General features: G+C 42.0%; 1 protein-coding gene across 1 annotated transcript in view; it reads right to left on the bottom strand.

Moving 5' to 3' along the window:
- Positions 1-26,346, bottom strand: part of TGFBR1 (transforming growth factor beta receptor 1) — a 185,423-nt gene that overhangs the window by 130,475 nt on the left and 28,602 nt on the right. The window contains exons 2-3 of the mRNA XM_077269426.1: positions 7,587-7,832; positions 3,858-4,097 (exon numbers count right to left, since the gene is read on the bottom strand). Of these exons, the coding sequence (XP_077125541.1) occupies positions 3,858-4,097; positions 7,587-7,832 (486 nt within the window). The remainder of the gene's footprint in view (positions 1-3,857; positions 4,098-7,586; positions 7,833-26,346) is intronic.

Consider the following 26,346-nt stretch of genomic DNA (forward strand, 5'->3'; position numbering starts at 1 on the left):
CAAGAACAGTTGAGGTCAAGATAAGGTCTGAAAGACCAAGCAAAATGTCAGTGAGAGCTGCTCGAAAGATTCCTAGAGAGGCAAATAAGAACCCCAGCTTGACTGCAGAAGACCTGCAGATAGATTTAGCAGACTCTGGAATTGTAGAACATTGTTCTACTGTTCAGAGACACCAGCACCAATATGGACTTCATGGAAAAGTCATCAGAAGAAAACCTCTTCTGCGTCCTCACCATAAAATTCAGCATAAGAATTAAGCAAAAGAATAGCTAAACAAGCCTGATGCATTTTGGAAACAAGTCCTGTGGAATGATAAAATAGAAGACTTTGGCCACAATTATCAAAAGTATGTACGGAGAAAAAAGGGCACAGAACTTTAGGCAAGAAACATCTTGGCAACCATTAAACATGGGGGTGGATCAATCATGCTTTCTGGCTGTGTTGCAGCCAATAGCACTGGAAACAATTCACAGGTAGAGGAAAGAACGGAATTAGCAGCGCTTTGGACGCAATGCACGTCCGCTGTATTCAAAGCGCTGCAGTCTACTGTATGCAGGTGAATCTGCATGTGTTTACTCAACTGTGCGGATTCACAGCGTCAAATACATTATATGGGTCTCTGCAAGAGAAATAGATATGCTACGGTCAGTCTCCGCAGGTGAGCCGTCTCTGGACACAGTGGGCATGGGATTTCTTGAAATGCCATCCACTCTGCTGTAACATCTAGACACTTTAGGTTGGACGCTGCACAAGAACGCAGCGTCCAACTCGCAGCGTTTACTGATCATGTGCACATACCCTAACATTAACTGTAAAAAAGCTGATGTTGAAATCAGGATGGCTTCTACAAATAATAATAATAATATTTATTTTTATATAGCGCTAACATATTCCGCAGCGCTTTACAGTTTGCACACATTATCATCGCTGTCCCCGATGGGGCTCACAATCTAAATTCTCTATCAGTATGTCTTTGGAATGTGGGAGGAAACCGGAGTACCCGGAGGAAACCCATGCAAACACGGAGAGAACATACAAACTCTTTGCAGATGAATAATGATCCTAAATACATGTCAAAATCCACAATAGACCACCTCAAAAGGTGCAAGCTGAAGGTTTTACAATGGTCATCAGAGTCCCTGATCTGATCATCATTGACTATCTGTGGCTAGACCTCAAAACAGCAGTGCGTGAAAGACAAACCTGGGCGGTCACAGAAATTTAAAGAATTTTCCCAAGGAAGAATTAATGAAAATCCCTCAAACAAGAATTGAAAATCTTTTGGGTGGCTACAAAAAGCGTTTTACAAGCTGTGGTGCTTGCAAAAGGGGGTGATACGAGGTACTAACCATGCAGGGTGCCCGAACTTTTGCATAGGTCCTTTTAAGAGGAAAAAAATAAATAAATTAACCCCTTTACAACCTTGGGGTTTTCAGTTACTGCGTTACCATTTTTTGCGCTCTGTCTTCCCTGAGACATAACTTTTTACATTTTTTGTCAATATGGCCATGTGAGGGCTTGTTTTTTGCAGGAATTCGGGACAAGTTGTACTTTCCACTGACCCCATTGGTTTTACCATATAAAATAATGGGAAAAAAGTGCAATTCCACAACTGGTTTTTTTTTTGTTTTGTTTTTTTTAACCATGGTCACTAGTAAAGAGCGAGTATACTCGTTGCTCGGGTGATCTCCGAGTATTTGTTAGTGTTCGGAGATTAAGTTTTCATTGTTGCAGTTGAATGATTTATAGCCATTAGCCAGGCTGAGTATATGTGGGGTTTGCCTGGTTGCTAGGGAATCCCCACATGTAAACATGTTCATAAGACCATCAGCAAAAAAAAAGGCGATAAAAACGCAAAGAAAAAAGAAAATACTAGAAAAACGCAAGCAGATTTCCTGGCAAGGGAGTCCAGTTTTGATGGATAAAGTTCTGCAAACATTCTGCAACGTGGGCACATACTCTTAACGAGTCCTGGAATTCTGTTAATTTTACCCTAAAGACCTATTACTATAGGCACAGCCGTGTGTCCAGTAGTCACATTGGTGCCATATTGGATGTATTTCTGAATACTGGAAAACTAGTGTAATAAAATTTGGAGGTGTGTTTCTCAGAAAGTACAAGAGATTCATAAAAGACAGTGAAAAAATAGCTAATTGTAAAATTTTCAAACTTGGTTGCGTCAACTGCATAAAAAAGCGGTTGTATCAAACTACTCACTAACTCACTAGTGACTAGAAAAATACTTTAGAGGTAGTGATGAGCGAGCGTGCTCAGATTAGGGGTTATCCCAGCACACTCGTGTGCTAATAAAGTATCTTCGGCGTGCTCAAATACCATGTTCGAGATGCCGCGGTTGCATGTTTTGCAGCTGCTCAACAACTGCAACACATGCAGGGATTACCTAACAAACAAGCAGGCAATCATTGCATAGGTTGCGGCTGTAACTGCTGTAACAACTCGAACATAGCATTCGAGCACGCAGAACATACTTTCTTCACACATGATGATGCCCGGATAACACCTTATCCGGGCACGCTTAATCATCTCTAATTGGGGTACAATTTACAAAAAAAAAAAAAACATTTCTGGGGGATTTGTGTTGCTCTTGAACCACACAGGCTCTGCAAATATGACAATTTATTCCAAATTGAGCCAAACTTATGTTCTAACAATCAAATACTGATCCTTACGCTCCAAGCTCTGCAGTTTGTCCAAACAGAACTTTTTCACTACATGTGGGGTATCGCTGCGCACATAAGAAAGTGGGTAACAAACTGTGGGGTCCACTTTTTGGAATTCCCTCTTGCAATTGCAAACGTGAGAAATTTGGGGTTAAAGATAGAATTTTGTGAGGGAAAAAAAAGGAACTTTTTCAATATGACCACCTAATGTTAGCAAATTCGTCGTACCTGTGGATTCAAAATGCTCAAAATGGAGTCAGTTTTGTGTGTGTGTGTGTGTGTGTGTGGGGGGGGTGTAGGCACAATAGGGGCCCTGCAAATGGGACATGGTGCCCGCCATCTTTCAGCCAAATTTCTGTTACAAAATTTAAATATTGCTCCCGCAGCTCCCCTAAAATTTGTCCAAACAGAAATTTCTGACTACATGTGGGGTATCGCCACGCTTGGAAGAAAGTGGATAACACATTGTTGGGTCCACTTTGTGGTGTTACCTCTTGCATAAGTGAGAAATTTGGGGCTAAAGCAAGATTGCAGAGAAAATGTATAAGTTTTTTTTTTTCATTCCACTTTGCATTCATTCTTGTGTAGCACCTGAAGGGTTAAGAAACTTACTGAATGAGGTTTTGGGGACTTTAGGGGTGCAGATTCGTGTCACGTGAGTATTTTCTGTCAAATAGGCCACCAAAGTCACTTCAAATGTGATGTGGTTGCAAAAAAAAAGTGGTTGCTAAAAAAAAAAGTGTAAATTTTGCAGGAAAAATGAGAAATGGCTGGTCAACTTTTAACCACTGTAACTTCCTAATATATATATATATATATATATATATATATATATATATATATATATATATATATATATATATATATCTATCTATCTCTAACAACCCTGTTTCAAAAATTGTGCTGATGTAAAGTAGACATGTGGGAAATGTTTTTTATGAACCATTTTGTGTGACATATCTCTGGTTTAAAGGCATAAAAAATAGAGTTTGAAAATTGAGAAATTTAAAAAATTTTTGCCAATTTTTTTTTCACAAATAAAAGCAAGTCATATCGAACAAATTTTACCACTATCACTTGTAGAACACATGAATTCATAACGGAAAAAAAATAAAAATTGACCACAAATACATGCATTGTTCAGACATAATTTATCCCACTAATAAGAAAATATACCTGAGCCAGATCCTGAAGTGGTCATATCATATATTAAATCTTTAAGCGTTGTCCCCTCAGATATGAATGGACGATCCAATGAAGGGTCTTCTTCATTAGGAACCCGATGATGGATAACTGTACGGTTATGGCAAATGTACAAGATGATCATAAGTAGAATGCAGATGAAACATACAGGACCAGCAATGATGGCTGCCAACTCCACTGGCGTAAACATGGTTGAAGACTTGTATGATGTAACTGTAAGGAAACACAAGAAATACCGTATATCTTTCTATTTATATTATTGCTTTGACCACACAAATACATTTGCACTACACTTACGATGCAGCATTGACCCTTTCAAATGCGGACGGTGAAACCAATGTGAAATTTGCTACTTTCCTTAAAGGGAACCTGTCACCCCCCTCAGGCGTTTGTAACTAAAAGAGCCACCTTGTGCAGCACTAATGTTGCATTCTGACAAGGTGGCTCTTTTAGTTATGATGCCTGCACACGCTGAAATAAACACTTATAAAATGTGCCCCCTCATACCCTGAAACCGTCCCAGGGGCGGGACTTTCCTTCCTAATTAGACACAGCACATCCGTGACTCCGGAGCTGTGTGCTGTAAGTTTTTTTTCCGGGCATGCGCAGTTGCGCTGCCCTTTGTACTTACAGTGCAGGCGCCGGGGACAATAATGCAGCAAGAGGAGGCGGCGCCCACTGGCCCAGAGTGACGGCTGTGCTGCATCTGATTAGGAAGGAGAGTCCCACCCCCGGGACGGTTTCAGGGTATGAGGGGGCACATTTTATAAGTGTTTATTTCAGCATGTCCTGGCGTTTGTAACTAAAAAGCCACCTTGTTACAAACGCCTGAGGGGGTGACAGGTTCCCTTTAAGAATGCAGCAAATCCTAGCATTTGTACTTGTTATCCAATACATCCATTTTGAACAGGTACCACAAGTGTGCTGTAAAAATAGAATTTGAACATGAGCCTGTTTTTTTCTGTGTATTTAGCTGGCTGAAAAATATACACCTAAAAACAACTGCGAAAAGACGGTGGTTTAGGACGTGTTGTAAGAACCTGCATTTTTCACCTATTGGTGCATTGTTAATGATAAAACAACATGTAGCAATACAGCATTTTAAGGTGTTTCTTGTGCAAAACCAGCATCAAATACCATGATAAACACCATTTAAAAGTAGAAAACACAAAAAGTTCTAAAAACATGGACATTAAGGGTATGTGCACACGTTGTGGATTTGCCTGTGGAATTTTCTGTGCAAATCCTTCATCTCTTGGCAGAAAACGCAGGCAAAAACCCACACGTTTTTTGTTGCGTTTTTGATGCAGATTTTCATGTGTTTTTTTTCATGAGGATTTGTATACGTCTTTGTAAGCCAAGTAAGGATAAATTTAACAAAAAAAAAAAATAATTGTGATGTCATTTCCAAAATGATGAAGGCACGCCGCCGAAACACATTTAGGGGAAGTGGCACCATCATGTGGATTTTGGTAGGTCTCCTTTTATGTTGACTCTACATTATTGCAGGGCAATGCTAGAAATGTATGATATATTTTAGCACTACACTTGGTGCTTAGTACAGATTCAGAGATTCATCATTATTGTCTTATATATGTTATAGCTAATCTATGAGTGGCATAACATATTTTTTGTTGACACTGCATAATTACCACATGTCTGTAATTATAATTTGTATTATTCACAATTTTTACGGATTTATAGTGTTCCTGCCTGCCACTAGATGGTGCCACTTATTTTCTTTTGGGCTCATCCACATGAACTAATGGCACTTTTTCAATGTATGTGTCATTATTTTAATGTAATAATAAAATATTTAATTTTTATTTTTCAAAATACACCTTTTGTTGCTTATGTTCTTTCATTCTTTGCATAGAACAATTCTTTAGAGTAGTCCTATTTTTGATGCTATTTATATGGTATTACTATTTATTTGGAGTATGGATTAGCATCTAACTTTGCCAGGGATATCTAATATTTGCTTAGACACACACAGATAGATAGATAGATATCGATATATCTACCAATCTATCTATTGATATATCTACCGATCGATATAGTCCCATCGGACGATACCTGCCTACACACAGACACACACATAGCCCCACACACACAGCACAGAACACACACAGACACACACATCTTCTCCGCTCACACACAGTCTCTGCCCACACACTCTTCCCTCCCAATCTGCAGCATTTCTCGCAGGCAACTATGCAGAAAAACCACAGATCTTTTTTAAACCTGCGGTTTTGCTGCAGATTGGCCTGACACAATGGTAGTCATTGGGTGCAGAAACGCTGCAGATCCGCAAAAAGAATTGACATGCTGCAGAAAATAAAACGCTGCAAACCCGCTGTGTGCACAATAGTTCTCAATTTCCCATTTACTAACATTACTTGTGCACTACATTGCGGATTTGATGCAATTCTGAGCTTCCAAAAACGCTGAGGACCCGCATCTAAATCCACAACGTGTGTACATAGACTTAAACACATTCGTCGTGCGCTTACAGTCCCTTTGAAGGGAACCTGTCAGCAGGATTGCGCACAGTAACCTACAGGCACTGTCAGATCAGGTTTACTGACTAAAATGATACCTTTTCAGTTAATTAAATGTTCGTGCTCCGGGGCGATTTGTGTGGTGCCCTGCTTACCTATGCATCTGTATTGGCTTATGATGGGTCACTGATCCCTCAGTGTCTTGCCCCCTATTTTACATACTGAGTATAATAATAATGGTGGCATAGAAAAAGAAACTTAAGTTCAGAAAAATACCTTTTTTTTTTTTTTCAAAGCTAGCACCATTATATTCATTATGCAAACTACGGGGCAGGTCACTGAGGGATCAGTGACATGTCATAAGCCAAAAAAGATAATTATGTAATCAGAGCACCACATGAAGACCCCCACACAGGCCACCCCGAAGCACAAGCATATCATTAACTGAAAATAAAGATTAAACAACCTCAAGACGGATTTCATCACCCCAAGGTGTCATTTTAAATCAGTATAAGGTTATGTGCACACGTCAGGATTTTATGTGGAAATTTCCTGAGCAAAACCGGAGATTTTCCGCATAAAATCCGCAAGCGTTTTACTCGCGGTTTTGTCGCGTTTTTTGCTCTGATTTTCCGCAAAATTCATTGGAAATGATGGGATGCATAATGTATGCCTTTTTTATGTGTTTTTGCCGTGGAATACTGCCGAAAAAAGGGCAAAATCTGCGAATAATCCGCAACGTGTGCACATACCCTAACAGCGCGAAAGTGACAGTGCCTGTAGGTTACTGAGCACAAGCCTGCGGACAGGTTCACTTTTAACATTTATAGCTGATTACTTCCTTGTTAGAAGATCTTGTCACTATAGGGTGCTTGACATTAGTGATGAGCGAGTAGGTCTCCGAGTATTTGTGACTGCTCGGAGATTTAGTTTTCCTTGCCGCAGCTGCATGATTTGCGACTGTTAGCCATCTTGAGTACATGTGGGGGTTGCCTGGTTGCTAGGGAAGCCCCACATGTAATCAAGCTGTCTAACAGTCGCAAATCATGCAGCTGCGGCAAGGAAAACTATATCTCCGAGCAGTCACAAATACTCAAGAGATCACCCAAGCGTGCTCAGGAAAACCCGAGCAACGAGTACACTCGCTCATCACTACTTGACATACAAAGTTTTAGAAACATTGGTCTCATCTTTTGCTTACCTGTGGGAGATAGAATTCTGGTATTGCAGAAATCTTGGCTACAGCAAGATGCAGCATTATGCACAGCACTATTAATGTTGGAAGCACACATGAACGGTCTGTCTGGAGGAACGAGTTCTGACCTGGCAGCACACAAACTGTTATGGGTTTCCTTGCCATCTTGGATTAGAAGAGTCGCTATGCATAATCCATCAGTCTCACAAGTCTGGTTGTCTTTCACACACTGTTCACAATGACATTTCAAAGCTGAAAAAACAAAAAACAACCAGTTCAGTTGGTTAGATAACAGCACTCTATGCACAGCTTTAGGCTATGTGCACACATTGAGTATTTGAATGTAGAAATTTCTGCAAGGTTTCTGCATCTCTTGGCAGGAAAAACATAACAAGAAAAAAGCAAGTTTTTGCCGCGTTTTTGGTGCATTTTTCAAAGCGTTTTTGTACAGCAATGAAGGCTTTTTTTGTGCTAAATAAAGATACGGTATTTAAAAAAAAAACAACAAAAAAAAACGGTGTGTGATGTAGTTTCTTGGTTCAACACTACCTTTTCCATGCTGATGCAGTGGAATCCAGGTACTGAGATTAGGGCTTGGTGTCAGCAGCTGTCACTGACACCTAGCCCTAGGCTTAGTAATGAAAACGTGTCAGCCCTTAGCCTCACTCTTCCACACATGCCCTGTAGTGGTGGCAAGTGGGGTTCATATTTGTGGGGTTGATGTCACCTTTGTATTGTCAAGTGACAGCAAGCCCATAGGATAGTAATGGAGAGGCATCTATAAGACACCTATGCATTAGTAACCCCGTAGTGTTATTGTATAAAAAACACATACCCAGAATAAAGTCCTTTATTTGCAATAATGACACAGACTCCTTTAACGAATCTTAATTAAACCATACTCACCGAACGCCTAATCCACTGACGCCAACATCGCCTACAAAAATAAAATAATAAACCACAGATATTCTTCACCTATCCACCGAGAAGATAATCCATAATGTCCCACGATGATCCTGATCACTTTGAGAGCAGTCACTGATGTGACTGCTGTCAAAGACAGCTGGCGATACACTGACAGGAGGTAATCGCTCCCGCACGGTATAGCACTGAGCTGCTGTCAGAAAGTTGCGTGCATGATTACCTCCTGTCAGTGTATCACCAACAACCGGGTAGACCAGTCGCATCTCCGGATGTGACTGTTCTACACATGAGATCGCCGTGGGACACTCAGGATTACATGGACTACGGCAGAAAGGGGAGTATACAGTATGGTGGTTTATTATCTTACATTTTTTGCAGGAGACTATGGCATCGGGGATTTGGTGTTAGGTGGGTATAATTAGCTTTTTTATATTTATTATTTGAATATGTATGTAACTGTGCGCACAGGCGCTGGCTGATGAAACTACCTCTCCCATCAGCAGGCTCCTGCCATCACTGTTATCCGAGACAGCAGACGTAGCTCGATAGGAGCAGTAGTCTCAGCAGCCCACGCTGAAATCTGACAGTATGACCCCACTTAGAATTGACATGCTGCACAAAAAAAAATGCACTGCAAATACTCAAAAGAAATTAACTGATCATGTGCACAGCACTTCAAGATTGTCATTGAATTAGGTAGCTTGCATAAGGATTCCAAAGCGTTTTTGACCCATTTCCGTACAGAGAAAACGCATCAAAAACGCCCCATGTGCGCACAGCCTTACTGCATACGGCACATTCTGTGAAGGTCAGTTACATGTATAAGCGTGAGCTATACATGAGCGGGTGCAGGCTGTAGTTGACAGCTGACAAACCCCAACTATAAGCGTGAGCTATACATGAGCGGGTGCAGGCTGCAGTTGACAGCTGACAAACCCCAACTGCAGCACTTAGAGATGACTATATACAGCTAAAGAACAATGTCATAAATCATGATAATACATCTGCTGTATTTCTACTAATTTGCTAACGAAGCACATCTTTCTGTGCCACCAGCAGAGTCTCAACACTTAAGGTCTGGTTACCTAGACCGACAAGCGGCACGATACGACCACCAATGAACTGATCTAACAGTGAAAACAAAAAATGTAAAATAAATTGTGTGTACTGAGCAAGCCATATTAAATCGCTCAGTGCACGCAGGCAGGCATAGATCTCGGCAGTGCGAGTCCTGGTAACACAGGACGATGCATCACCATGAACAAGGTGTTATCCGCTAAACAAAACATCATTTCACCCAATGAACAAGCGTTTTGCACACTCATCAGGTGATCAGCAGCCTGTTTACACGCCAAGATAATTATGAAACGAACATTTCTCACAATCATTGACAATGTTCTTGCATTGTAAAGGCAGACTTACTGTTATCTAGTCTAATATTTATAGCCCAAACAGTGGTTTACCTACCCCCACATATGGGGTATCGGCGTACTCAGGATAAATTGTACAACAACTTTTGGTGTCCAATTTCTCCTATTACCCTTGGTAAAATAAAATAAATTGGATCTGAAGTAATTTTTTGTGAAAAAAAAAAGTTAAATGTTCATTTTTTTTTTATACATTCCAAAAATTTCTGCAAAGCACCTGAAGGGTTAATAAACTTCTTGAATGTGGTTTTGAGCACCTTGAGGGGTGCAGTTTTTAGAATGGTGTCACTTTTTGATATTTTCTATCATATAGACCCCTCAAAGTGACTTCAAATGTGATGTGGTCCCTAAAAAAAGAAGATTGTGTAGTAAAAATGAGAAATCGCTGGTCAAATTTTAACCCTTATAACTCCCTAACAAAAAAAAAAAATCCAAAATTATGCTGAAGTAGACATGTGGGAAATGTTACTTATTAAGTATTTTGTGTGACATCTCGCTGTCATTTAAAGGCATGAAAACTCAAAGTTGGGAAAAATGCGAAATTTCCAAAATTTTCGCAAAATTTCCGTTTTTTTCAAGTAACGCAAATCTTATCGAATACATTTTACCACTATCATGAAGCACAATATGTCACGAGAAAACAATGTCAGAATCACCGGGATCTGTTGAAACGTTCCAGAGTAATAACCTCATAAAGGGACAGTGGTCAGAATTGTAAAAATTGGCCCGGTCATTAACGTGCAAACCCACCCTTGGGGGTAAAGGGGTTAAGGATGCATACTCCACATAGCTGTTTAGTCCATGCCTCTGGTAGCTTGCTATTACACATGGCGCATCTCTTGGATTTCCCAGAGGACTTGCCAGTCCTCTTGGGCACAGGTGTCATGGTGGCTGGTATTGTGTCATCCTAATACAAACACAGGATCATTTATTAACCCCTGCTATCCTGGCCATAATACCCCTGCCTATAAGGCTACTCACAATCATTGGTGATTCAGGGGGGAGGACAGAGCTCCTCACAGGGTCCTCCATGCTGAACCAGAGGTTCTCTCTCACAGCCCCATACAGATCAAGGCAGTTTTATTTCCTACCTTGTCTTCTCCCCGCCCGGCAGGTCCTCTTCCAGAATCCCCTGGGCTGCATACCGGCTTCCGCCGTGTCTGATGTCACCGGAAAGCGCCCCAGACGTCCAGCGCACTCCGTGTTCCAGTCTGGAAAGCATCCGGAAGTTCTTATGCCACGCCTGGAAGTGACATATGCGGCTGCGATCTACAGGCTATGGACACCGAGAGCCCTAGCCGGAGGGAAGCAGCACCAAGCCCAGAGCTCCCGCTCAACTGGGCGCATGGCTGAGGAACCCTTCTTGGGGGGGTGTCAGCCCAGAACCTCTTGGCATTTCTTGGTATTTAACCCCTCTGATGCTGCTGTCAGTAGTGACAGCGACAGAGGAGCATCATGCAAGGAGTGGGCTCCCTGCGCACTTCCATCAGGACAACGCGAAGCGATCGTATTGTTCTGATGCTCTCCATGGAGACCACCCGTTGCAAGATTGGCGTGGAGTCCTTCCAGGAAGGGGCGTGTCAGTGCCTACTCAGATGCCTCCTTCACTGTTAGACGCTGCTCCACAGTGCAGAAGAATTGCAGAGCATCTGATCAGTGATTTAATAGTATACAGTAATGCCCCATCCTAGGACAAATCCTAGAAAAATTTTTTTTTTTTTTTTTTAATCCCCAAACAAAAAAAATAAAAAATATTTTTCCAATAAATACATTTATGTAAATAAAAAGAAAAATTAAAAATATTAAAAAAAACCTATAAAAGTACACATTTGATATCGCCGAGTCCATAACGAACCGCTCTATAAAACTGCCCCACTAGTTAACCCATTCAGTAAACACTGTAAAATAAATAAAAAACTAGGCAAAATAAAATGCTCATTATCCTATCGCCGTACAAAAAGAGCAATAAAACGCAATAAAAAAAGACGAATGTAAATAAAAATGGTTCCATTGAAAACGTAAACTTGTCCCACAAAAAACAAGGCGCCATACAGCTCCATCATCAGAAAAAGTTATAGCTCTCAGAATAAAGAGATGCAAAAATAATTACGGTATTTTTTTTTCTACAAAATAAGATTTTATTGTGTAAAAGTACCAAAGCAGAAAAGAAAAAACCTATATAAATTAAGTATCGCTGTAATCGTACTGACCCAAAGAATACAGCTGCCTTACCAATTTTACCACACACTAAATGGTATTTAAAAAAAAAAAAAAAAAAACGCAATTCCTGAATTGCTGGTTTTTGTTCATTCAGCCTCCCGAAAATCAGAATAGAAAGCGAACAAAAAAAGTCATGTACCAATAAAAGTGTCAACTCGTCCTGCAAAAAAAACAAGAAGTCACATGACTGTCAGACGAAATATAGAAAAATTATAAATGCCAAAATATTATGATGCAAAAACTCATTTGTACAATACAAAGCGTCTTTTAGTTTGTCACAGCAGCCAAAACATAAAAACCCAATTATATATGTCGTATCGCTGTAATTGCAAAGATCAGAAGAATAACAGTCGCCTAATCCCTAATACCGCACAAGGAACGGCGTAAAAAAAGAAATAAAACCAATTCTTCACATGCTGTTGATTTTTTCATTCTGCCTCCCAAAGATTAAGGCTTGGCACACATTTATCCTGCGCTTTGCGCTGAGTGCCTGCACTGGGGTTTATGTGTAAATCTCTGAAATACGTGATTCAGACAGAACCCTTGAAGGAAGATTCCCTATAATGACGCAGTTGGAGGAACTGTGGACACCATCTGGCCTGTGATCTGGTAGTGTCCGTCTTTTTAGGATTGCATAAAAGTGCCGTCGGCCACAGGTTTGTGCACTTCTGAAAAGGACAGTACTGAACAGAGGCCAGACGGAGTCCAGAGTAACTCTGCTGCCTCATTATAGTGAATGGTCCCCTCGAGGGTTTCATCTGTCATGTCACTTGGAGATTTAGATTAAAACCCCGATGTAAGTGCTCAGCGTAGAGTGCAGGATAAATGTGATCAAAAATGTTATGTAAAATGTTCCCAATGAAAGCTTCAACTAAATCCACAAAAAAATGCAAGTGTGCTTCTAAGTTACTGGTAGCAAAATGGCTCTGGAAAAGCTAAATGGTTCCTTGCCATACACAAATTCAGCCAATTCTCCGCTCCAAATCCAAAGGCCCTCTCCCTTCTGAGCCCCAGTGTGCCTAATTCACATTTAGCACCCATATGTTTGGCATTTCTGTATAGATGAGACCGCCTAACTTATTGGTGCATGTCTACAGAAGCATGAGCTGGGCATAATGTACTGGTCACTACAACAGCAGTTTGTAATTTTCCCTCAGCAACATCCACTAGTGCTTGTTTCTGGAAGACACCCATGGAGTCAAAATTGTCACTATACCTGTAGATAAACTCCCAAAGGGTTATAATTGAAAAAAATGGGGTCACTTAAAGGGGGATTCTGTTTTTGTAGCACTTGCGGGCTCTTTATATGGAATCCGTAAAATATTCTAGGAAAATTTGCACTCCAGGAGGCAAACAAGGCTCCGTTCCTCTCGAGTCTCTCCATATGGCAAAGCAGTACTGTACAGCCACTTATGGGGTATTTCTACATTCAGCAGAAGTTGTGGGACAAATTTTGATGCCATTTTTACCCATTTCCCAGTATGAAAATGAAAAACTTGGGGCTAACACACAATCTTGGTGGTTAAAATGTAAATAATTTTTTCTTCACTGCCCAATGGTACAAATGTTGGTGACACCTGTACTTTCAATATACCGTGTTTATCGGACCACAAGACGCATTTTTTCCTGCAAATTTGGGAGGAAAGTGTGGCGTGCAATTGGTCCAAATGCCTATGGTCCAAATGTATCATGTGGGGAGGGCGCAGCGGCGGAGTGGGATCGCACTCTCAGGAGGCAGTAAAATGTCGCTGCTGCATGAATCCGGCGCTGGGGAAACCACATGGTCCCGATGCTTACAGTGAAGGAATATATGAAACCCTCGAGGGGACCATTCAAATATCATTTGCTGTTCCCCGCCCACTGTTCGGCGCTGAAAGGTGGGTGGGGAGCAGCAAAGGAATATTCCTTCACTTAAATAGCAGACCCACATGGTTTCCCCAGCGCCGGATTCCTGCAGTCCGGGGGAGAAGGAGGCAGCAGGAGCAGGGTGCCACAGGAGGAATCGCCACATACCTGACAGCACAGCCAGGGCTGTGCTGATGCTGAGTGCTCCCGTATAGGACTTGTGTGAGGTCATGAAGAGGGCGGACTGGAGCATCACATGACAGCACAGAGTCCTCCCTCTTCATGATGTCATCACAGGTCCTGCAGACACAGCATTAGAAACAATGCAGCTTCCTCTTACACAACCTGTGGTGAGGCATTAAGAGGGAGGGCTCTGTGCGGTCATGGGATGCTCCAGCCCTTCAATACCTCACCACAGCGTGGCTGGCTGTGGGACCTGCACTGCCTGTACAAGTAAGAATTAAAAGGTTAGTAATTACAACACATAAAAAAGCACTCTCCCACTCCTGTGGTGAACTATAGCTCCCAGCATGCCATAGGATCTGCAAGACATGCTGGGAGCTATAGTTCTCTCGTGGGATCTTAAAGCAGCAATCCAGTGTTATTTGTCCGTGCTGGAGTGGTGCTTTAAATATAAGCCCTGTGCCCCCATTCTTATACTCACCCTCCAGCGTCTTCATATAGTACTTTACAGACACCACACTGGTCCCACAGCACCATCTTCTACCCGTAGCTTCCAACATAATTACATACTATTATATATAATAACACCACATGTTATTAGTATTAGCATTAGTATGTTATTTATGTTATTAAATATTTTACCTATTTTCCACCTCTAAAACCTGGGTGCATCTTATAGTCCGCTGCGTCTTATGGTCCAAAAAATGTGGTAATCACTACACCCCTAGATGAATTAATTGAGAGGTTTAGATTGTAAAATTGGGTCACTTATGGGGTGGGGGGGGGATTTGTCTGCTGTTCTGGCACCTCAGGGGTTCTGCAAATGTAACATGGCACCCTCGAACAAGTGCAGCAAAATATGCACTGTAGTATGGCGCTACTTCCCATCTGAGCTTTGCACTGTGCCACAAAAGTAGTTTTTGACCACATATGGGGGTATCCGTGAACTCCTTGTGAAAATACAAAATTTGGAACTAAAAAAGGATTTTGCAGGAAAGATGTGTTTTTTTTTATTTTGACGGCTTAACGTTATAAACTTCTGTGAAGCGCCTGTGGGTTCAAGGTGTTCAATACACATCTAGATAAGTTCCCAAAGGGGTCTTCTTTCCAAAATGGTGTCACTTGTGGGCGGTTTCCACTGTTCAGGCACATCAGGGGCTCTCCAAACGCGACATGGCATCCACTAATTCCAGCAAATTTTAAATTCAAAAAGTCAAATGGTGCTCCTTCTCTTCCGAGCCCTGCCGTGCGCCCAAACAGTAGAATTTTCCCACATATGGGGTATCGGCGTGCTCAGGAGAAATTGCACAACAAATTCTATGGTGGCCTTAGCTCATATACGATTTTTGGGGTGACAGATTCCCTTTAATTAAAGATAAAGATAATTAAAGAAAGGCTTTTAGCAGCGCAATGCTAAAGGGCGTATGGCAGAGCTCGGAAGGGAAGGAGCGCCGTTTGACTTTTTCAATGCAAAATTGGCTGGAATTGAGATCAGACGCCATGTCGTATTTGGAGAGTCCCTGATGTGCCTAAACAGCGGAAACCCCCCCACAAGTGACACCATATTGGAAAGTAGACCCCCTAAGGAACTTATCTAGATGTGTGGTGAGCACCTTGAACCCCCAAGAGCTTCACAGAAGTTTATAATGTAGAGCCGCAAAAATAAAAAATCCAATTTTTTATTTATTTATTTTTTTCACAAAAATGATCTTTTTGCCCCCAATTTTTTATTTTCCCAAGGGTAACAGGAGAAATTGGACAACAAAACTTGTTGTGCAATTTGTCCCGAGTACAATGATACTTCATAAACCACTGTTTGGGTGCATGGCAGAGCTCGGAAGGGAAGGAGCGCCGTTTTGGAATGCAGACTTTGATGGAATGGTCTGCGAGCGTCACGTTGCGTTTGCAGAGCCCCTGGTGTACCTAAACAGTAGAAACCCGAAAAAACAAGTGACCCCATTTTGGAAACAAACCCCCCGAAGAACTTATCTAGATGTGTTGTGAGAACTTTGAACCTCCAAGTGTTTCACTACAGTTTATAACGCAAAATAAAAAAAATCATTTTTTTCCCCACAAAAATGATTTTTTAGCCCCCAAATTTTTATTTTCCCAAGGGTAACAGGAGAAATTGGACTGCAAAACTTGTCCAATTTGTCCTGAATACGATGATGCCTTATATGTGGGGGTAAACCACCGTTTCGGAGCATGGCAGAGCTTGGAAGGGAAGTTTGACTAACGCAGAACTGACTGGAATTGAGATCGGACGCCAAGTCGCATTTGGAGACCCCCTGATGTGCCTAAACAGTGGAAACACCCCAATTCTAACTCTAACCCCATCACACCCCTAACCCTAGTCCCAACCCTAATCATAACCCTAACCACACCCCTAACCTTAACCATAACCCTAACTACATCCCTAACCCTGACTCATCCCTAACCCTAATCCCAACCATAAATGTAATCCAAACCCTAACCCCAACCCTAACTTTAGCCCCAACCCTAACGGGAAAATTGAAATAAAAAAATAATGTATTTTATTATTTTTCTCTAATTAACAGGGTGATAAAGGGGGTTTGATTTACTATTTATAGCGGGTTTTATGTTTGGCAGCTGTCACACGCTAAAAGAGTTATTTCAAAAAAATAGTTTTTGCATCACCACATTTTGAGAGCTATAATTTTTCTATATTTTGGCCCATATAGTCATGTGAGGTCTTGTTTTTTGCGGGACGAGTTGACGTTTTTATTGGTACCATTTTTGGGCACATGACATTTTTTGATAGCTTTTTATTTAGATTTTTGTGAGGCAGAATGAACAAAAACCAGCAATTCATGAACTTCTTGGAGGGGTCTTTATACCGTTGGTAAAATTGATAAAGCAGTTTTATTCTTCGGGTCAATACGATTACAGCGATACCTCATTTATATCATTTTTTTATGTTTTGGCGCTTTTATACAATAAAAACTTTTAAAGAAAAAATTATTTTTGTATCGCTTTATTCTGAGAGCTATAACTTTTTTTATTTTTTTGCTGATGACGCTGTGTGGCAGCTTGTTTTTTGCGGGACAAGATGACGTTTTCAGGGGTACCATGTTTATTTATATCCGTCTTCTCGATCGCGTGTTATTCTACTTTTTGTTCGGCGGTATGATAAAGCATTGTTTTTTTTCCTTTTTTAATGGTGTTCACTAAAGGGGTTAACTAGTGGGACAGTTTAATAGGTCGGGTCATTATGAACGCGGCAATACCAAATGTGTACTTTTATTGTTTTTATTATTATTTACATAAATAAATGGATTTATTGGTAAAATAATTTATTTTTTTTATTTATTTGGGGTTTTTTTTTATATATTTTTTTTTTACACATCATATTTTTATTTTTATTTTTTTAACTTTATTACATTGTCCCAGGTTGGGACATCACTATATAAAGTCAGATCGCTGATCTGACACTTTGCAGAGCACTGTGTCAGATCAGCGATCTGACAGGCAGTGTAGGAGGCTTGCCGGGTGCCCGCAAGCCTCCTCACTGCACGACCCGGAAGGACCCCTCGGCCATCTTGTAGCCGGGGGTCTCCATGGAGATCACAGGAACAAAGCAATCGCATTGCGCTGTTCCGGTGGGAGCGCGCAGGAAGGCCCCATCCCTGCGCGATTTTTCTCTATGCCACTGTCAGTACGGACAGTGGCATCAGAGGGGTTACATGCCCACGATCGGTGCTAGCACCGATCGTGGGTGTTGCTGCAGGGTGTCAGCTGTCGCATACAGCTGACACCCGCACCCGATCACCGTGGCGCTCAGCGTGAGGCCGTGGTGATCGTGCCGCCATACTAGTACTGCTCCGGGCAGACATGCAGTTCCTGCAGAGCAGTACTAGTAGTACAGCGGAGGTTGGGAAGGGATTAAAGTAATGAATATGTGCGTCACGCCTATGGGAGTGGAATCGCGTCCATATTCATTACTTTAATGAGCAGTACCATGTGACCGCTGAACACAGGAAGAGCTGCGAGCGGCGAAGACCATCGGAGAAACAGGGACGTGCAGAGACCGCACCGGGAGCAGGCGAGTATGATTTGACAACTGACACTCCTGCCGCTCCCCCTCCCCCGCCGACCCCCTCGGACAATGACTCGAGTATAAGCCGAGAGGGGCAATTTTAGCCCCCCCAAAAAAATGGGCTGAAAATCTCAGCTCATTCTTGAGTATATACGGTAATCATTATCTATTTTTTTTATTATCTTTTACACAAGGGTGGCATCCTGACTGGTCAGTATGGACAGTGATATAATCCCCCTCTCCACCCCCCTGCAGATTTTCTACTACCGCGTTTTGTGGACTGAAGTACAGTCCTGGGTTTGTATCATGACTTTAGATCTGATTCTATCAGTTTGCATTGTTTTTTTTCTATCTTTTTGCATTCCTTTGGTTTATTCGGATCTGGCATTTTCCCGCTTTGCAGGGAATCCTGACAATGGGCAATGTAATGGGCAACCCATTAGTCACACTAGCATCCGTATGTTTATAATATGGTTATTACAATATGCTCACTTAATGTTAGAGGCCTAAACAGCCCTCATAAAAGCTCTTATATGTGGAAAGAGGCGGTTGCAGCTAAATGTGAGGCGTTTTGCACCCAAGAGACGCACTTATTGGGAGAAAGACTCCCACAGACTATTTAATCGTCTCTTCCCCTATGTGGTCCAATCTAATTTCTCAAAAGAAAAAAATAAATAAAGAGAGGGGTGATGTTGGCTATCAAGGGTCTGTCGCTTTCTCCTCGACTTATCTAGAACTTGCAGGCCGTTACCTCATACAAGTGGGCACCATAAATAATGTTTTAAATACTATAGCCGTCATTTATGCTCCAAACCAAGCGCAAACTAGATTTATCAAAAAATTATTAACTAGAATCAATAAGGTTAAAACAGGGCCACGTACTTCTATGTGGGGATTTTAATTGTGTTTTTGATCATTCTCTGGACTCTTCCGCCCCAACCTCCAAGGGGCCACCTGTTCACCCCCCTTAGCCTTTCGGGAGGACCTATATGACATATGGAGGGTTTTTCATGCAAGTGAGAAGGACTATACTTACTTTTCACAGGTGCATCACTCCTACTCTCGGATAGACCTATTCTTGGTTAGCAGGTCTCTCCATAATATCATCAACTCATCAGAAATAGGTTTAATAACTTGTTCAGACCAGCCCCCATAAAGATGTCTATTCGGGAAGAAACTGAGTGCCCCCTTTACTCCCCTTGGAAGATGAATCCCTTTATTGTTAACCCCCCCACCCCCATCTAGTGGCACAAACACAAGTAGCTCTTAAAAAATTCTTTGAGCTCAAGGCGGACTCTGTCGCTAATTACTGCCACGTATTTAATGCTCATAAAGCATTAATCAGGGGCCACTTTATTAAAATAGGCCATATCCTTAAAAAGCAAAGAGAAAACCGCTTATCAGACCTTAGTTCACTTAGACCAGTTCACTGGAATACATGAATAAAAAAAGAGCCCCATCCTCTGCCCAAATGTGTAAAACTACGTGATCTTAGACTGCAATTGCGGGAATTACTCTTACACAACTATGCAAAAAAATCTAATGATTACCAGAGCCCGTTATTACTCCCAAAATAATAAAGCGGGTAAACTGCTAGCATCCAGGGTGAAAATTAAAACGTCTAAAACGAAGATCCCTTTTTGAGGAACTTATCCCCCGATTCTAAGGTATACGCTCCTCTCGGGAAATCGTCAAATGTAAAGATTACTATGCTTCCTTGTATAACTTAGATCCAAGAGCAGAACTCCATGGCCAGTCAGCCCGATACAAATCTGTTTCTGTCAAGCATTAATCTTCCAACTCTTGCACCAGACCAGTTAGAAATCTTAAACGCACCTTTGTTATACACTGATGTCAAAATTTATGCTAAGTGCATTGCTCTGAGAGTGGCACCTATCATTCCTTCCCTTATAAACCCAGACCAGGCTGGTTTTGTGTGAGGGTGGACTGCAGCTGACAACACCAGGAAAGTAATTGATTTGATAGATGTAATACGGTAAATTGAAGAGGGACGCGGCGGTGGTAGTGGCCTTGGATGCCGAGAAGGCATTCGACCGAGATGGTCGTTTGTATTCTCGGTTCTGGAGTGTATCGGGCTTGGGGGTCGGGTGCTGACTGCTATTAAAGCTCTGTTTCTGCTCCGTCGGCCAGGGTTTACGTGAATGATACCATGTCGGAGTCATTCCCCATTACAAATGGCACTAGGCAAGGGAGTCCTCTTTCCCCCCTAGTGTTCATTTTAGCTTTAGAATCACTTGCCCAAGCAATCAGACAAAGCCCAGATATCTGGGGCATAGAGATGGGGAAGCAATCTCATTGCACCACGTTGTATGCTGATGATGTGATATTGACGTTAGCACGCCCACTGGAGTCTTTGCTGGCAGCTCTAGAGATTATTGAAGAATTTGGCCTCCTGTCTTACTACAAAATTAATGAGAATAAAGCTCAAATTTTACCCCTTAACATACCATTACCACAGTTGAAGCGCCTTAAGGCCAGTATGAAGATGCACTGGCAGATGGAGCAAATTTCACACCTGGGAACGTTGGTAACATCATCCTCCACTAATTTGTACAAAGCCAATTACCTCCCCCTATTAGCAGATATTGAGAATGAGATGTGCTGACTCCGGGAATTTGAAGTCACCTGGGTGGGTCGTATTGCACTGTTTAAGATGTTATTACTGCCCAAAATGTTATATTTATTTTGCATGGTGCCGATATCACCCCTGAAGGTGTTTTTTACAACACTCTCATAAGTTCCTAAACACCTTCAGCTGGGGGGGAAAGCGACCTCGGTTGTCGAGACATTTGTTGCAACGCGAAAAGCCAGTGGGGGGGGGGGGGGGGGGAGACTCCCTAATGTGAACGATTACTATATAGCAACTCGGCCGGTTGATGAACTGATGGAGTCGCGACCCCCCAAGTAGGTGGTCCCAAATAGAGGCACATTTTGCACCCTCACACGATCTCAGGGCGGTGCTATGGGCAGCTCTGGTTAACCCACAGAACCTGGGGGCCCTCCTCCCACTGACTAGGCACTCCCTGTCAAACTGGCTTCAGGTTCACTCCTCCACCCAGACATACATCCCTGCGTTGCCTCTGGAAGCACCTTTAGAACTTCTGGAGGTATTATCAGAGGACCATGACCTATACCATTGGAAGATAGGTGGGATCACTGTATTAAATTATATAGTTGAAGATCGCACTCTTTTACCCTTTGCACAATTGAAAAATAGGTTTGGCTTGACTTTTAAAGACCATTTGTCATATCTCCGGGTATTCTGTAATGCTGTAGATAAGCCCCCGATATATCCTTAAAGATGAGAAAAAGAGGTTAGATTATACTCACCTGGGGGGCGGTCCGGTCCGATGGGCATCGCGGTCCAGGGCCTCCCATCTTCATCTGATGACCTCTTCTTGTATTCACGCTGCGGCTCCAGTAAAGGCGTACTTTGTCTGCCCTGTTGAGGGCAGAGCAAAGTACTGCAGTGCGCAGGAGCCGGGCCTCTCTGACCTTTCCCGTCGCCTGTGCACTGCAGTACTTTTGCTCTGCCTTCATTAGGGCAGACAAAGTATGCCTGCGTCAGAGCCGCAGCGAGACTACAAGAAGAGGACGTCATCGTAAGAAGATGGGAGGCCCTGGACCAGACCGCGACACCCATCGAACCGGACCGCAGCAGGACCGCCCCTGGGTGAGTATAATCTAACCTCTTTTTCTCATCTTTCAGGATACATCGGGGGTTAAACTTCCCATATAGGGTCAATATTGATATAGTGATATTATTAAGACCCTCATCTTCCTCATCCCTAGATATGAGACCCCTTTATGATTCCTTGGGACATAAGAGCAGATTCGTAAAATCTATGCCCTTCATATCCTGGGAAACTGGAAAAAAGACCTTGGTAAAGCCATACTTGAGCAGGACTGGTTAAGAGCCATTAAATTGGCAGGGCGGATGTTTGGTTGTGCAGCCCACTTTGAATCACATTTGAAGCTGATACTCTGCTGGTATTTTACTCCCGTGAAGCTCCATTCCATGTTTCCCAATACCTCACGCCTATGTTGGCGAAACTTATCAGGTGGGGTCCTTATATCACTTTCGGGATTGTCCACTTATAACTTCTTTGTGGGACCATGCCTTTAGACTTAATTCACTTGCAGTGGGACAGATCGTCCAGCCGACTCCCGAGGTGGCGATCCTCCTCTTAAACCTACATACATTCCCCCCGTGCTCTAGAGTGGTAACGAATCACATTGTGTTAACCACAAGACTCCTATTAGCTAAACATTGGAAAACAAATGTTATTGCTAAGAAAGAGGCCATAGCTCAAGCGGTTAATATGTTTCTTTTTTTTAAAAATGCTAGCCCACAAAAATAACGCTTTATGGAAGTTCACCAGGGATTGGCAGGCTTGGGAAGCCATACAGTCAGCGAGTCACAGTTGACCAGTCAAATAAAGGTTGGGGGCGAGCACTGGGTAGGAGAGGGTTGAGAACGGAGCTCTTTGTTTACACTGCAATGGCTGTATAATTACGCATTTATGTTACTTTGACCTGTGTTGCACATTTGTGCTAATGCTGCATTATAATATTTTCAATAAAAACTAATTTAAAAAACAAAAAACAGTCTCAGAATCAGCAGGATCCGTTAAAGCGTTCCAGAGTTATAACCACATAAAGTGACAGTGGTATGAAATGTAAAAATTGGCCTGGTCACGAAGGTAAGAACAGGCTTCAGGATGAAGGGGTTAACGACCGTCGTTAAAAGGCATATCGGTGGTCGTTAAGATGTTAAAGAGCCCCAACATGGGATGTTTCAACTGCACTGAGGAATAAAAAGGTGGCTGGTATTGCTGTAAGGGGCAGAAATGGTGTATGCTTCTACTTTATTGGGGCCACTGGAGGGAGCATAAGGACAAAAAGGGAACCTGTCACCCCCCCCCCCCCGGCGTTTGAAACTAAAAAGAGCCACCTTGTGCAGCAGTAATGCTGCATTCTGACAAGGTGCATTCTGCAGAAATAATCCGTTTTGTTACAGCGCAACTCTCTCCGAACACGGTGGAATTTTTGTATTTGAGGCTTTCCCCTCATTAACTCTCGTATCTCCACCACCCTCTATCGTAAACCTACTGCAACAAATAGCCTGTTACAGTTTGGCAGTGGTGACATCACTCTTGAATTACTTAGGCGGCAATATAAGTGGATTTTCAACCTCAACACTAACTCCGTCTGGAGACTAAATGAGGACTTACTGTTTGCTGGGTTTTATAAAGAAACATGAATTACTTTCCTTTTTTTTTTTTATTTTTATAAATAGCATACCATCTGTCTTTATCTCCAGTGTATGTTCTATCTGTAGATATATTATATATCTGTGGTTGTGTACTATGGTTGTTATTTATTAGTTATTTATTTCAAAAACGCTGGGGCTGCACTTGTATATCTAGTTCTAGGGTTTATTACCTGTTTTCATATTGGTGCTCTGGGTTTTGTGCTTCGCATACATTTTTTTTTTTCATATTTCTTACAAATAACGTGTTGTGTTACACACACACACTAGTTATCGTTCCTAGTTGTATATGAATATCTGTATATATCTCTATATCTGTTTCTATGACATTCCATGGCAACTTGTTCTGGCAAATCTATTAGCCTTTGCTTTTCCTCTATTGCCAGACTTCGCCATACAGATCTTTCAACCTGTCTTTGTATATGGATGTTTATGTATGCATCTTTGAAATTATTATTTTTGATTCTTATAGTGCGCCTCATTTTTTAGAGGGTTTCTTCATTCACAAGTATGAATCTATGAGTTTTTGCTTAATTCCCCTTCTCTCCCCCCTCTTTCTTTCTAATTATGATATATATGATCCCTGCAGGCTCTGTGTAGGATGAGCACTATGCGTTTCTGATATACTATCACATTGCTGGGTCTTGTTGAGACCTGCGCGTGTGTAAGTACATCTGGTCTTTCCGCTGTGCTTTTACTAGCACCACTATGTCCCGCGCAATATAGAGCTGTCTTTCTTGCCAGTGACTATGTGTGGGTCGAGTGTGTGGATTGCACGTCTTCTGAGGCACCTCTCTTAGGCTATGTGCACACGTTGCGGATTTACTGCAGATTTTTACAGTGCAGAAAAGCTGCAGATCTGCAAGTGATTTACAGTACAATATAAATCAATGGAAAAAAAAATTGCTATGCTAATGGTGCGGAAAATTCCACACGGAAAGACTGCGGATTAAAAGAAGGAGCATGTCACTTCTTTTGTGCGGACCTGCAGCGTTTTTGTACCCATTCCATTATAGAAATCAGCAGGGGTAAAAAAGCATCAAATCCGCAGTAAATCCGCACAAAAAAACTAAACAAATCCGCACCTGCGTTTTCTGTCAAGAGATGTAGAATCCACACAAAAAATTCCAGAGGCAATTCCACAACATGGGCACATAGCCTAACATGCCGCTTTGAGATGTTGGGGGACTGGGATGGGTATTTTGTGCCTCTGACACACCTTTGTGTCATTTGATTTGCTGATACCTGCGCATGCACTTTTGCTATGTGTATTTGACATCAGATCTTATTTGGTCTTGCGCATCAGCACTATGCAGCGCTGACTGGGTGGCCTCTATGTTTCCTTGACATTGCGCATGCTCATTGATTGCTGTTTATGTAGTACCCATTGCAACACTGCGTGCATCAGAGAATTTTCCGTCTGGTGATTTCCGCGCTTCCCTGGTAAAGCAGCACAGCTACAACCCATTTTAGTCTACGTTCACATTTGCGCTCTGCGCCGCAGCGTCGCCGCATGCGTCATGCGCCCCTATATTTAACATGGGGGCGCATGGACATGCGTCGCACTTGAGTTTTGCGCCGCATGCGACCCTGCGCCGCACGCGTCCGGGCGCAGAGGACGCAGCAAGTTGCATTTTTGCTGCGTCCAAAATCAATCAAAAAAAGGAAGCATGCGACGCAAAACGCAGCGTTGTGCATGCGTTTTGCTGCGTTTTTGTTTGCGTTGTGCGTTGCGGCGCCGACGCTGCGGCGCACAACGCGAATGTGAACGTAGCCTTATATGTATGGTATAAGTACATAAATCAGTACAGGACACGGGATATGATCACCCCTGACGAAGCCACCTGGAGTGGCGACACGCGTCGGGTACTTGTTCTTGCTTGTCCTATCACCATGTGTGGTCCTTCTGCTGCCTCTATCTCTGCCTTATAAAATACTTAGTCACGGCGATTTACCTGCTTAGCCATTCCTTACGGGTTTGTTCCAGCCTCCTGCCGCATTGTCTAGCTTGGGCTAAAATGTGATTGCCATTTTTTCCATGGGTGGATATATTTGTGATCTGTGCTGACTTGCACTTGGGGTAAGCCGTTGATCTGATTTCTTCATTCTATTTCATAGCATACTTTTGTTATTGAGGGTGGTTATTTATATTTTGGGTTTTTTCTGTATCATTTGATGGTATGCTGTGTGTATATATATATATATATATATATATATATATATATATATATATATATATATATATATATATATATATATATATATACACATACATATACATATATATATATACATACACATACATGCACATACGTACACACACACACATATACATACACGCACATACATACATATATATTTATTAGTACACTTAATTTTTGGACCACGTGTGGGATAGGTTCTCGGTTATAGCTTTATTAGAAGCTTATTTGTTCTATGGTTATGTGACTTTTTAACGTTTTTAAAAGTTTTCTTGTGTGTATTTGTACTTAATAAAATTTGTATTTTGTGTATTTCTGTGTGGTGATCCTTCCTCTATGGCCTACATCTTTTTCTTTTTCTGTTAGTTTGAGAATTACAGAGATGTAAAATCTATCTTAGGGAGGGACAGGGCCGGATTTAAGAGGAGGGTGGCCTGGGGACCATTTTTCAAGGTGCTGCAATATGTAATGCAAAAACACAAAATGAAACGAACGCAAGTTTATTTACAAAAATCATTTATGCAGAGTAATTCAAGTAAAATCATTCATTTTTTACAATCCGGGCACTTTCCTTGATTTTCGTTCTGCAAAATCACTAATGATGTCACTAAAGTCC

The sequence above is a fragment of the Ranitomeya variabilis genome, chromosome 6 (assembly GCF_051348905.1).
Source record: "Ranitomeya variabilis isolate aRanVar5 chromosome 6, aRanVar5.hap1, whole genome shotgun sequence".
Taxonomy (NCBI): domain Eukaryota; kingdom Metazoa; phylum Chordata; class Amphibia; order Anura; family Dendrobatidae; genus Ranitomeya; species Ranitomeya variabilis.